Source organism: Chrysoperla carnea, chromosome 2 (genome assembly GCF_905475395.1).
Source record: "Chrysoperla carnea chromosome 2, inChrCarn1.1, whole genome shotgun sequence".
Taxonomy (NCBI): domain Eukaryota; kingdom Metazoa; phylum Arthropoda; class Insecta; order Neuroptera; family Chrysopidae; genus Chrysoperla; species Chrysoperla carnea.
In genome coordinates this window covers 82,434,223-82,446,471 of record NC_058338.1, presented here as the reverse complement: position 1 = coordinate 82,446,471, position 12,249 = coordinate 82,434,223, and the positions used below count along the sequence as shown (strand labels likewise).

At 28.0% G+C, this 12,249-nt stretch overlaps 1 protein-coding gene across 2 annotated transcripts in view; it reads right to left on the bottom strand.

The window, feature by feature from the left end:
- Positions 1 to 12,249, bottom strand: part of LOC123292282 (probable serine/threonine-protein kinase DDB_G0280133) — a 207,957-nt gene that overhangs the window by 44,361 nt on the left and 151,347 nt on the right. Inside the window, exon 1 of one of the 2 annotated variants that reach the window (XM_044872873.1) lies at positions 4,834 to 4,949. The exons of the other annotated variant lie outside the window; for it this stretch is intronic. Within the exon in view, the coding sequence (XP_044728808.1) occupies positions 4,834 to 4,872 (39 nt within the window). The 5' untranslated portion in view covers positions 4,873 to 4,949. Of the gene's footprint in view, positions 1 to 4,833; positions 4,950 to 12,249 lie in introns of those variants that run through there. 2 annotated transcript variants of the gene reach the window in all.

Here is a 12,249-nt window from a genome sequence, read left to right as displayed (position 1 = left end):
GAACCGATTTTTTTATTCGATAGCTAATTTATTGGACAGTATTCTAACTTCATTTCAAATACAATTTTAAGGTGCCGTACCTGAAACAACTAAAAAAGACGAAGACTACACAAATAGAAGAAATAAATAAAAATGATACGGAACTAATAAATAAATCTTAATATAATTATTATTTGTAAACAAATTATAAAAATTTGGCAGGTTGTATATAAATAAAATTCCTTAGAGCGATTATAATCACTCACTCATATATACTTACTCAGAAAGATAATAAATAATACTGCTACCTACTACTACTAATACAGTTTCACATTTTATATATTTAATAAAAAATAAAATAAAATAAATGAAATTGATTGTGTATTTGTGTTGTCACAAGTATAGGTATACATAAAATAAAAATATGTAATAATAATAATAAGTATATAAAGGTTTTTATTTTTACATTTCATTGATGTGATGAATGAATCATCATTCATTTATGTGTATATAAAGAAGGGTTTCCCCAACTTTGTTTTTTTTTTTTTTTTGATTTGATAAAAGTAGTAATTATTATTCATATTATTTATGATTGTTAAATATATTAATATCACGATGTTTTCAAATCTTTTTATATATTTATTTTATTTTATATAAAACCACGTGGACTTTTTGTTTTTAAACATTCTGTCAATTGAAAATATGTATTATTGAGAAGTCTTTATTCAATAATCGATTTTCTTTTATGTTATATTTTATGTCTCAAGCCAGTTTTTTCTTGAGTTGATTTTCCTTTTCTTTTATCAAATTCCATGATTTACTTCTCATCTTGTGCTGACTAATGTCGAAAATAAGACTCACTGTCTTAACCCCTTAGGAAAAATCAGGCTAGGCGATTCCATGGAAAGAAAAAATTGATGATTTGATGGAAGAAATACTTAAGTATAGTGCCAAACACTGCAGTACTTTAGCTTTCAGAGTCTTAAGTACCTATATAATATTTATTTTTTCTTCGTAAATGTTAATTTTTGATTAAGTAAAATTTATTATTTAATCATTTTAAATTTACCAACCATTTTAAATTTTATTAAGGCAGTTTTCTGGTCTAGAAATAAGAAAAAAATCGTTTGTTTTTTTAAAGGTTAGACTCTTAAGAATATGCCCTTAAACGGATTTTTCAAAATTTGAATTCTTTTCGGAGATACAGAAGATAATGGTTACGAAGCTGCTTCAAAAGAAGGCAAAACAGCTCGGGGTTAGCAAAAATAACTTTAAAAGAGTTATGAAATAGTAGAAGGTCCAATATATGGATCTGAAATCGCCGATTAATCCAACGTGAGTAGTAAGATTATTATCTGAGTTTCTCTGCCGGAATTGTCTCGCCAAATTAAAACGCGTTTTTCTTGGAACTACATTTGTTGATAAGATATCTCAAGTTCTACTCGATCGATTCCCTTAAAGTTTGGTGGGAATCTTCTTTATAAATCTCTCTATCATTTGAGTCTTGGATTTAAAAAAATTTCAATTTTGAGTATTTAAAAAAAATTCAAAACCGTAAAAATATCGGGGTCTCAGGGAGCTATACACGCCTGAAAAATGTGGCGAAACTTGATATGGACGCCTTTCATATAATTTGTGAAGATATTTTTCAAATAATGTATAATATAGTTTTGTTTAAAGGGCACGCCAATTCAAATTTTCGAATAGAATTTGTTAATTCTTGCTAATAATAAAAAATTCTCAAAAAACAAGAATTTATCCATTTTTACGACCGATACTCCATTCTTTTTTGAAAGTCGAACAAAATGATTTTAACATTTGTATACCTGTTGTCTTATTTCCTAAATAGAAATTTATCAATCATCAGTTGATGAAAATTTTCGTTAACAAACAAAATTTTTAGATCGGCCTTAATAATAGCTACTCAAATTCCTACCCTTAAATAAAATAGGCTAGCAAATGTAGACGTACATATTATATATAAATGTATTGCATGTATGTATGAATAAAGAAGAAGGGTATCAACTTTTTGATTTGATAAAAGTAGTAATTATAATTCCATATTATTTATGATTGTTAAATATATTATATTAATATCACGATGCTTTCAATCTTTTTATATATTTATTTCAAAACCACGTGGACTTTGTTTTTGAATATTTTTTTTATAGATACTTTTAAACAACAACCTGTCATCTAAAAATATGTAAATCTTTTTTGACAATTCTTTTATTATATGCATTTGTTGTTTATACACATATAAGTTTTTTCGATATGTTTATTTTGTCTCTCAAATTTTATGTATTTTTCAAATGATTTTTCTATAATTTTATTTCATTGATACGTATGATTTCAGCAATGATCAAAGTCAGATACAAAACTCAAATTATTGCTAACTTTATTTTGCCACGAATACAAAACCCATACAAACATATTCTTTGGCCTTTTTTCTCTAGTTTTCTAATTCTAAGTTTAATAATTCGTTGACTTTGAGTAGAAGTTAAGGTTTCTTCAGGTTAACTGTCTCTTCCATGATAAAAACGAAAATTATTTCTCTATTTTCTTCATAGTTATGAGGTAAGAAGTCTCGGCAGTTTGTTTATAATTTTAAATTTGATCAATTTTATCTTGATCAAATGTGAACTTTTAAATGCCTAAACTGTCGAGATTTCTTACCGCATAACTATGAAGCAAATAGAGAAAGAATTTACGTTTTAATCATGAAACAAGCAATTTTGTAAGCCAGCCTGAAGAAGTCTCTTTTAAGGTAAAGTGTAAGTTAGTTTTTAACACCCAAGTTGTGTTGATGATTTTAAATTCCTCTTTTGATGGGATTTGCAATCTTTCAATTTTAATTTTTAATCTCAAGCATTTTACATATCTTTAACACTTTACGGTTGAAAATTTAAATCAAATATCAAAATGTTGTAATTTCTTTATTTTGACATCTTTTAGAATTAATTTCTTGTAGAAATTTTTCTATTCTGTCTATTGGTTCAATAGTTATAATTTTCTCTACAGAAAATCACAAAGTTTTTCAATTCTGACTAACTTTCAATTCCTGTTGAAATTTTTCAAATCTGCCTATTGATTCAATAGTTACTATTTTCTCCTCAGAGAGTTGCAAAGAGTCACCGCTTCAATTATCGCAAAATTTTAAAAGTGTTTATTCATATAAAATATTTTAACAATTGGTTTCTTAAGTTTTTTTACTAGAAGATAGAAATAATTTTTCAAATATCTTCCTAGTCATGAGAATGCCAGGGTGATCAATATAATGAAAGAGGGAAAAGATACTTCAATCAGTTTTGGCATCATAAGAATTAAGAATTAACTGTTTCAAAATTGCAGATTTTTCTGGAAATCCCGATTACTCATTGCCCATCTATTCCATGAAAATCAATTATTATATATACAATACGAGGTTGATGCGCGAGGTTTGAAAACGTATGTGACGATATGGAAAAGCCGAAGCACCTTCGTCTTAGTTGAATTTCGCTGTTTTATATCGAAAATGAACAATATTAAATGAATTTTTAAATTATTATAAAATGCGATTTCTTTACTTTTAAAGTAATACAAAAATTGGGCAAGCTTCGTGATATTACCTCAAGTAACAGTAGGTTGCAATGAACTATTTTTACTTTAAGAGTTTTTCCCTAAACAGCTCTTTTTCCAAACTTTTACAAAGGCGGCTCTTAGTATAACTAATCTAAATCTCAAATAAACAGAAAGCGATCCACCCGCTAAGGTATCTGTACTTAGGTGCCTGTACTATGATCCATGCGGGCGAATATTACGAATTTGGCAAAAATTTTTATTTGAACTGTTGAGCGAAATATATTTAAGCTTTACCCTAAGCCAATTTCAATGAGTACTTTATTTAGTGCAACAGAAAAACTTTATACCCGTCTTTCGAGTGAATAATCAGCAATTTCTACTCCAAAATATATTTAGGTAAATTGATCTTTCGAGTTGAGTTTCGAACCATTAATTACTGTAAATATTTGGAGAAAATTATAATGAGCGGGAAGATTTGATAAGCAAAAACCATAAATTGTTTTTGACAGAGTAGACTTCATTTGAGGCATTATTTTTTGAATATTTTTGCAAAATCAACTTTCAGTATTAAATAATGTAAGCAGAATTATTTAAAAAATTTTGTATATTCTGCTTCGACTGGTTCTTTTTTTTCATAAAATTAAAGGAAAATTTTGTGTTGAGAAATATATTTTATGTGTAGTCTGCAATATACAATTTTTATACAAAGTTTTTTATAAATTCTAGATTAATATAACTAAAATTCTAGAATCCTAATCCACATTCTATTAAAACATGTGACAATGGAAACAAAAATATAATTTTGTTAAGGTAATAGCAATAATTTCGCAAAAATATTACGATATTGTAAAAACATAAATTACTCAAACATTTTTGGTATGTAAGCAAATTTTGTCAAATTACAAAAAAAAAATATTTACCACAAAATAAATTCCATATAAAAACTTGACCGAAATGCTCAATTTTATATTCAAACTATTACAAATATTCATTTCAAAATTCGGTCAAGGTTTCAAAAAAAAAATGTAATAATAATTTTTTTTTTTGTTAGTTGAAGGGGCAAAAATTACAAAGTGAAATTATTCGATAAGATATTTTCAGGGAAAAAACTTCTAAAAGCGCTCTATCATAGTCGTTATCGACTTGGGTATCTAAATGATAATAAAGATATAATTCAAAGTACACTCGTATACCTAGACTATGGCGCCAAATTAGAACTTCACAAATGACATAAACAATATACATGTGTCTCAAAAAAATATATTTTAAACATAAAAATTTAACAAAATTTACCTTATCATAAATAAGTTGAAAAATTTCTCTTTTACACATAACCACAAATCACAAGAACAAAATCCGTTTTTATGAACTTAAAAAACAAAAATGAAAAAAATAAACTAATAATTGTATCAAGTACATTAGAAGTTTTTTTCTTTTTTAATAAAATTGACACTTTTCCACTCAATAATGTAAACTTTTTATTACATAATTTTAAACAGTTTTTAATAAAATTTGTCAACAAATAATAATTTATTGATTTGTTTGGAAATTAAAAATTTTGTAAACATTGTGTCAAATGGACAGACACATTTAATTATTTTTTTTTTCAAATATTTTTATTAAATTTTGTTGTTGTTGAGAGAGTTTTTATTTAGCACAGAGAACACTGTAACAAACGTAGTTTATAACACAAGGCTGCTTCACTGCTTTTGCTTTGCTTGGTGTAGAGACGCGCAACGCTACATACACTACTGTACTATTCAACACAGAGCACAAGCACACTGCACAGGCAACACAAGCATAGCAGTAGTGTAGAGAGTCAACACACTCACAATAACTGCTACGATGTTGTATGTATGGTGTGCAGACGGACTGTCAAGTATATAGTTAGGGTACGTGTAGATAGACCCTACGTTGTAAACTGTGTGTTGTGTAGTAGAGAGAGAGCTCACTCACTGTAGTCACTGTGATGTGGAAACCAACCAACTCAATAACACACACAAAAGAGAATCGTTCGTATCGTATGCTATGTACAGTGTAGTACCAGCTATAAGCTATAAATGCTGCTATATACAGCATATACATACAGTTTTAAGTTTTAGCTTATCATTCACATTTCTTCAAAACTATAATAATGGAAAGTAATTGTAATGGAGCCAGGAAAATAAATGTTAAAACTCCCCCTCAAGTTTGGAGTTTTGACGTATACAATATTACGCTTGTCCGAAACCATAAAATACAAATGCCCACAAATAGATCATAAGAGACTGGCAAACCACGATGCCTTATTTTCTGCCAATCGTAAATATGCAAATAAATATTGTGAGGACTGCATAAAACATCAGCATAAGGTCGAAACAAGATTAGAATCCCGAAAAATCACCGAATTTTTTAGTTGTATTTCAACACTTTTCAGTACAGGTAAAGATAACACTTATCAAATTACAATGAAAAATGTTTCAATCAAAAGTTGCTTGTTCTAACGAAAACTTTTTGTTTTTCAACTTTTCAAAACTGTATCTTAAGCGGTTTAAGGGGTTGGATTCAGTTAGAATTTTCAAAGAATTGATTTTTGCATTTCCGAAATGTACATATATTTAAATATATTCTCTGAAAATTTCAAGTTGATCCGATAAATATTCACGAAGATAAACGCATCAAAAACAAAAAACGTCTTTTGAAACGTTTTCAAACAGCATTTTCAAAGTGGGTAAGCAAGTTTTCTCCAAAACGGTTCGACCGATCGGTTTCAAATTTTTAACGCAATCTTCTAAGATATTTTCACCAGGTTACTAATCGAAGTAATAAGATTTCTGAAAGTTCCTGCGATATTTAGACATATTTAAATTTTTTTGTTTAAACCAAATTTTAAAAAAATCATAATTTTGACTATTTTTTTTATTAATACCTGTATTGATCTATCGACTAAGGAAATTTTCTGGATTTTATCATTTTGTATAATCCAAACCAGAGATATGGTACTCACCGCCAGGCACATTTTATTGGAGCATCGCCTACAGGTGCAATAGAGACGATATAAGGTCGAACTTCACCCATTTGATAATCAGATGAAATTTTTTAACACTCCTATCACAGTTTTTCTACCGAAAAATATTTGTGGCTATTTTTAATCGAATTAATTTTAATCAATGTTTTCCATGAACGATTTTTTTCTGGCAAGTCTACACCATTATTTTTCGTAATTAAATTATTTTTCTTCTGATACCAATTTCGGTGTAGTTACCTATATTGACTTACCTGTTCATGTAGTATGAACAGATCTATTCCGATCTGTTAATATTTCGAATTGGTATCAGAAGAAAGATAATTTAATTACGCTTGCTTGCATAAAACCGTTTATGGAAAAAATTTATTAAAATTAATTTAATTTAAAATAGTCATGAACGCTTTTCGATAAAAAAAACTATGAAGAGGAGAAAAATCGATAACATTTCATAAAATCTCATCTGGTAAGTTAAGATCGACCTTATTATACTGCCTCTTAATCGAATACCTCATACTTTTTATACCATGCATATATGAAATATGCAAGTTATACTAAGTTTAGTCCCAAGTTTGTAACGCTTAATAATATTGATACTATGAACAACATTTTGGTATAGGTGTTCATAAAATCACCTAATTAGTCCATTTCCGGTTGTCTGTCTGTCGTCTGTCCGTCTGTCATCACGATTACGCAAAAACGAACTGAAATTTTTACAGCGTGCTCAGGACGTAAAAATTGAGGTCGAGTTCGTAATTGAGCAACGTAGGTCAATTGGGTCTTGGGTCTGTAGGACCCATCTTGTAAACCGTTAGAGATAGAACAAAAGTTTAAATGTAAAAAATGTTTCTTATAAAAAAATAAACAAATTTTGTTTGAAACATTTTCTTGTAAACATCCTTGTTTATCCACGAGGGCGCTAATTAGGTGCAAATTTTCTAGTATATATTAATATGGGAATATCAGTTATGTGTGTTTGGCTATTTAAGAGAGGATATCTTTCTTTATTTACATGGCGTCAAGAAACAAACGATTACGTTATCAACACTGTCTGTACGTGGTATTTCAACAATTAGCCAGTCTATTGTTTGTTTTCACTTGTTTTTACATAATGAATATACGAATATACAGAGTACCAGAAAATAAGTCTGAAAATTTTTTTTTGTTATTTTTCCGTTTTTTTATATACTTAGTCTGAAAAAAAAATTATTGAAGAAAATTAAAGCCCTAAAGCAAATTAATTACTACGGGGGCCATGCATATTTCAGGTGTGTAATTTATAAAAATAAAATGGTAAGCTGTTGTAACATAGCTAACAAGGTTTTTTTAGTAGTCACAAGCAAGCACCGATCACCATCGTCGAACAACACACCCGACCGACAACCAACACACAACAGCACAACTAACTATCTGACGGAATGTTACGATCATACACGAATATTAAATACGAACGTCCCCTATACATGTATACAATAACAACATTATATTTGTGTTGTATGTATGATGAACATAATGTTGTAGAAAATATAAAAACCAACCAATCACATGAGACATACTTTACTTAAGACGCGTCATACAGTCAGAGTTTTGTATTTTTCAAATGTTTCATTATTGAAATATTTTTTTTTATGTTTAAAAAAAAAAATTTCATCATTAGTACTGATGTTTACAAAATTTGAAAAACAATTTCTGATATTGCATTGATTTTGAATACCTTAAAACATTTTTTTGTTAGGTTTTTTTATTAAATAAACAAATTAGTTTTTTAATCAACAAGTTACTAAAAGTTGAATTATCACTTCAATAGATTTGAATACTTTGCCGATTTAGATTTTGCCATAGTCGATTTTTCAAATGAGTTGAATACGAATAATAATTTGATCAGATTTAGGTCAATTTTAGGCTGTGATTATTTCAAATTGAATTCATAATCTTTGTTTGAAAGTTTTGAAACTATTTTATATGATGATAGAGAATAGATATTGCAAAAATCCATAATTTCTAGAATATGATCGAAAAATAGAATACTTTCGTACTTTCGTAATTTGAAAGTTGGAAATTACATGAAAGTAGGTATACTAAAGTGACCTTTCCAAATCAGTCTTCAACCAGAATGATTTTGCATGCAGACCTGAATTTTTCTAATTCCAACAATATTTTTATGAAGTGAGAAAATTTTTTGCATGGAAAAATTATTATTTTTAAAATATCCGGACCAATTTTTGTCCACTTTTGTAATTTTAAATACGTAGAATCTGGTTTATGGTTTTAATTTTGATAATATTGAGCAGAAACACAATTATAACTCTTGTAACCGAGGTTTTTTTTTTTAAATTTTTACAATCTTAAAGAGAAGTAATATGAAATACTAGATATTTTGGCATGTTCTGTACACTCCTACATCCTAAATCATATGTGATGTTTCTTTTCTAAAACGAACAAACATTTTGTTAAACATTTAGACTTTTATTCAGTTTTGTTTTTTGTTCTTGTACATTCGCCTGGATCTTCAAGTGGGCAAGGCTACCATTTAACCGATTGCGCGAGGCAAAGAAGTGGTAATATATCTATCAGTCTGTATGTGTGTTACTTTGGGGGACATTAGAGACCAAACGCATGAGCCGATTTTGAAGATTTTTATGCCAAATCGACTTGTCTTAATCTTGAGAGGGTCACTGAAGATATGGTAGTAATGAAAATGAATATTGAATTGCCATATTGAATTTTAAATTCAATCACCAGACGCCATATTGTTGATTAGATGTTGAAAATCCTAACTAAAATGTGTAAAATTAAAAAAATTAAAAAATCGAAAAACTCGATTGCGTTAAATAATAACTAAAAAGAACAAGTGAAAACAAACAATTGACTGATTTAATTGTTGAAATACCATGCATAGTCAGTGTTGATTTCTTTATCACATTACACATACAAACATGTGACACATACATAACTGATAATCAAGTATAGTACATATTATAAAATTTCCGCATAATTGGCGCCGTCACGGGTAAACAGTGATGTTTACGAAAAAATGTTTCAAACAAAAGTTGTTTAATTTTTGATAAGGAACATTTTTTACATTTAAACTTTCTATCTCTAACGGTTTACAAGATGGGTCCTACGGACCCAAGACCCAATTGAACCATGATGCTCATTTACGAACTTGACCTCACTTTTTACGTCCTGAGTACGCTGTAAAAATTTCAGTTCGATATCTTTTTTCGTTTATGAGTTATCGTGTCCACAGACGGACGGACGGACAACCGGAAATGGACTAATTAGGTGATTTTATGAACACCTATGACAAAATTTTTTTCCTAGCATCATTATTTTTAAGCGTTACAAAATTGGGACTAAACTTAATATACTATGTATATTTCATATATACATGGTATAATATGTATATTTCATATATACATGGTATAAAAAAAAAACAATAATATCTTTGCAGAAAAATATTTAAACATGAAATATAGATTTATAGATGATAAAATTCGTTATAAAACTGTCAATGAATGATTAGATAATAACATCAGTCATGTCAAGTCAGTCAGTATTACTACCAATGAAAACAAACAAACAACACACAAACACTAAAATAATAAGAAATTATGAAGAATATAAAAAAAAAACGTGTATTTGACTTGAGCACGTGCTTTTTGAAATAAACGTCATTTTAAGAATATTTACATATTAATTATAGTAGCGTATAAATAAATACAAATACATGTACCTACTACAAATACATTAAAATTGTTTTTAATTATGATAAAGAGAGATGGAATAATAATATATATCATTACTTACAGTTTATTTATATTTTTTTTAAATGTTTTATTTACAAAAAAATATAATTATAATTAAATGCATTTACCTAATATTCGTGATTATCGATACAGTTGGGATTCGTTCAAAAATTATAATAATAAAATAAATTAAATTAAAGTAATTTAATTTTTTTTTGCGAAAACATTTCACAGAATTTGGAGTGTTTGGAAATCTGTTTTCACACGTAAAAAATCATTAAACATACAAAAAAATTTTTATACCTACCCTGTATATATGAAATATACTGAAATATACAGGGTGGATCATTTTTATACCATGCATATATGAAATATACATAGTATATTACGTTTAGTACCAAGTTTGTAACGCTTAAAAATAATGATGCTAGGAAAAAAATTTTGTCATAGGTGTTCATAAAATCACCTAATTAGTCCATTTTCCGTTGCCCGTCCGTCCGCCTGTCAACACGATAACTCAAAAACGAACATTCTGGACGTAATAAGTGAGGTCGAGTTTGTAAATGAGCAACAAAGGTCAATTTTGTCTTGGGCCCGTAGGGCCCATCTTGTAAACCTTTAGAGATAAAACAAAATTTTAAATGTAAAAAATGTTCTTTTTCAAAAAATAAACAACTTTTGTTTGAAACATTTTTTGTAAACATCACTGTTTATTCACTAGGGCACACATTAGATGAAAATTTTATAGTATGTATTAATATGGGATTATGTGCGACATGTATAGGTATATGTTTAATGTGATAGTGTAATCAACACTATCTATACATGGTATTTCAACAATTAACTCAGTCAATTGTTTGTTTTCACTTGTTTTTTATTTAAAATTCTTTACTCAATAAAATACTAGTCAATTTAACATAAACATTGATTATTATATATTTATTGACCTAATACAAATAATACTTATATACAATTTTGTTATGTATTTATAATTTATAAAAATAAATACTAAATTAAAAATATTTGTATACAATAAATAATATTTATTACTTACTACCTTAATATGTTATATTTTTTTACCGACTTCTTAAATAAAGTTCAACAAATATGCACTTGTTTGTTAATGTTTATTATGTCTGTCTGTCAGTTAGTCTGATCTGATCATAGTTTTAAATCTAAAATCATATGTTTTGGAGGTAAAAACACACGTTGTATACAATACATGCTTTATTAATAAAATAATATGTGTGTAGAATTTAATTGTATATTCGTTACTATATGAGTTGATGTATCAATTAAAGTAGTTATAACGACATCAGAGTAAAAGTTAAATGAAAACTGAAAAGAAAAAAACAAGCCCAGCAGTTCCATTAAAATCTACAACGGCTCGAATTTTCCCAATAATAAGACTGTTAAAGTCGTGTAAACTGCAGGACTTTTTCTTTTCAGTTTAAATTTAGCTCAGTCGGGTTTTTTGATTTTCTAAATAATTTATTTATTTTACTCTTTTTAGTTAGAATTTTTAAATATCTATTCAAAGATAGCCTACTTACCATAGTTTTTCGACTTCATAGTTTTTCTAATTTTCAGCCTATATAGGCATGTAGTTTTGGTCTTTTGAGGCTCTCTAGGAACCAAACGCGTAAACCGATTTTAATGATCATTACGTTAATCGATTTGTCTATTAAATAGCTATTCAATAATATCCCACTTGACATAGTTCTCCGTCATTTTTTCTTTCTCAAAATATGGCATCTGGTTGGTCGCCATATTGAATTTTCATTATTGCTATATCTTCAGTAGCACTCGCAATATTAAGAAAAATCAATTAACGTAACAATTATCAAAATCGGCCCAAAAGTTTGGTCTCTAGTGTGCCACAAAGGAACACGCATACATTACTTTTCACAATATGGCGTCTGGTGGGTCGCCATTTTTGATTTTCATTATTGCCAT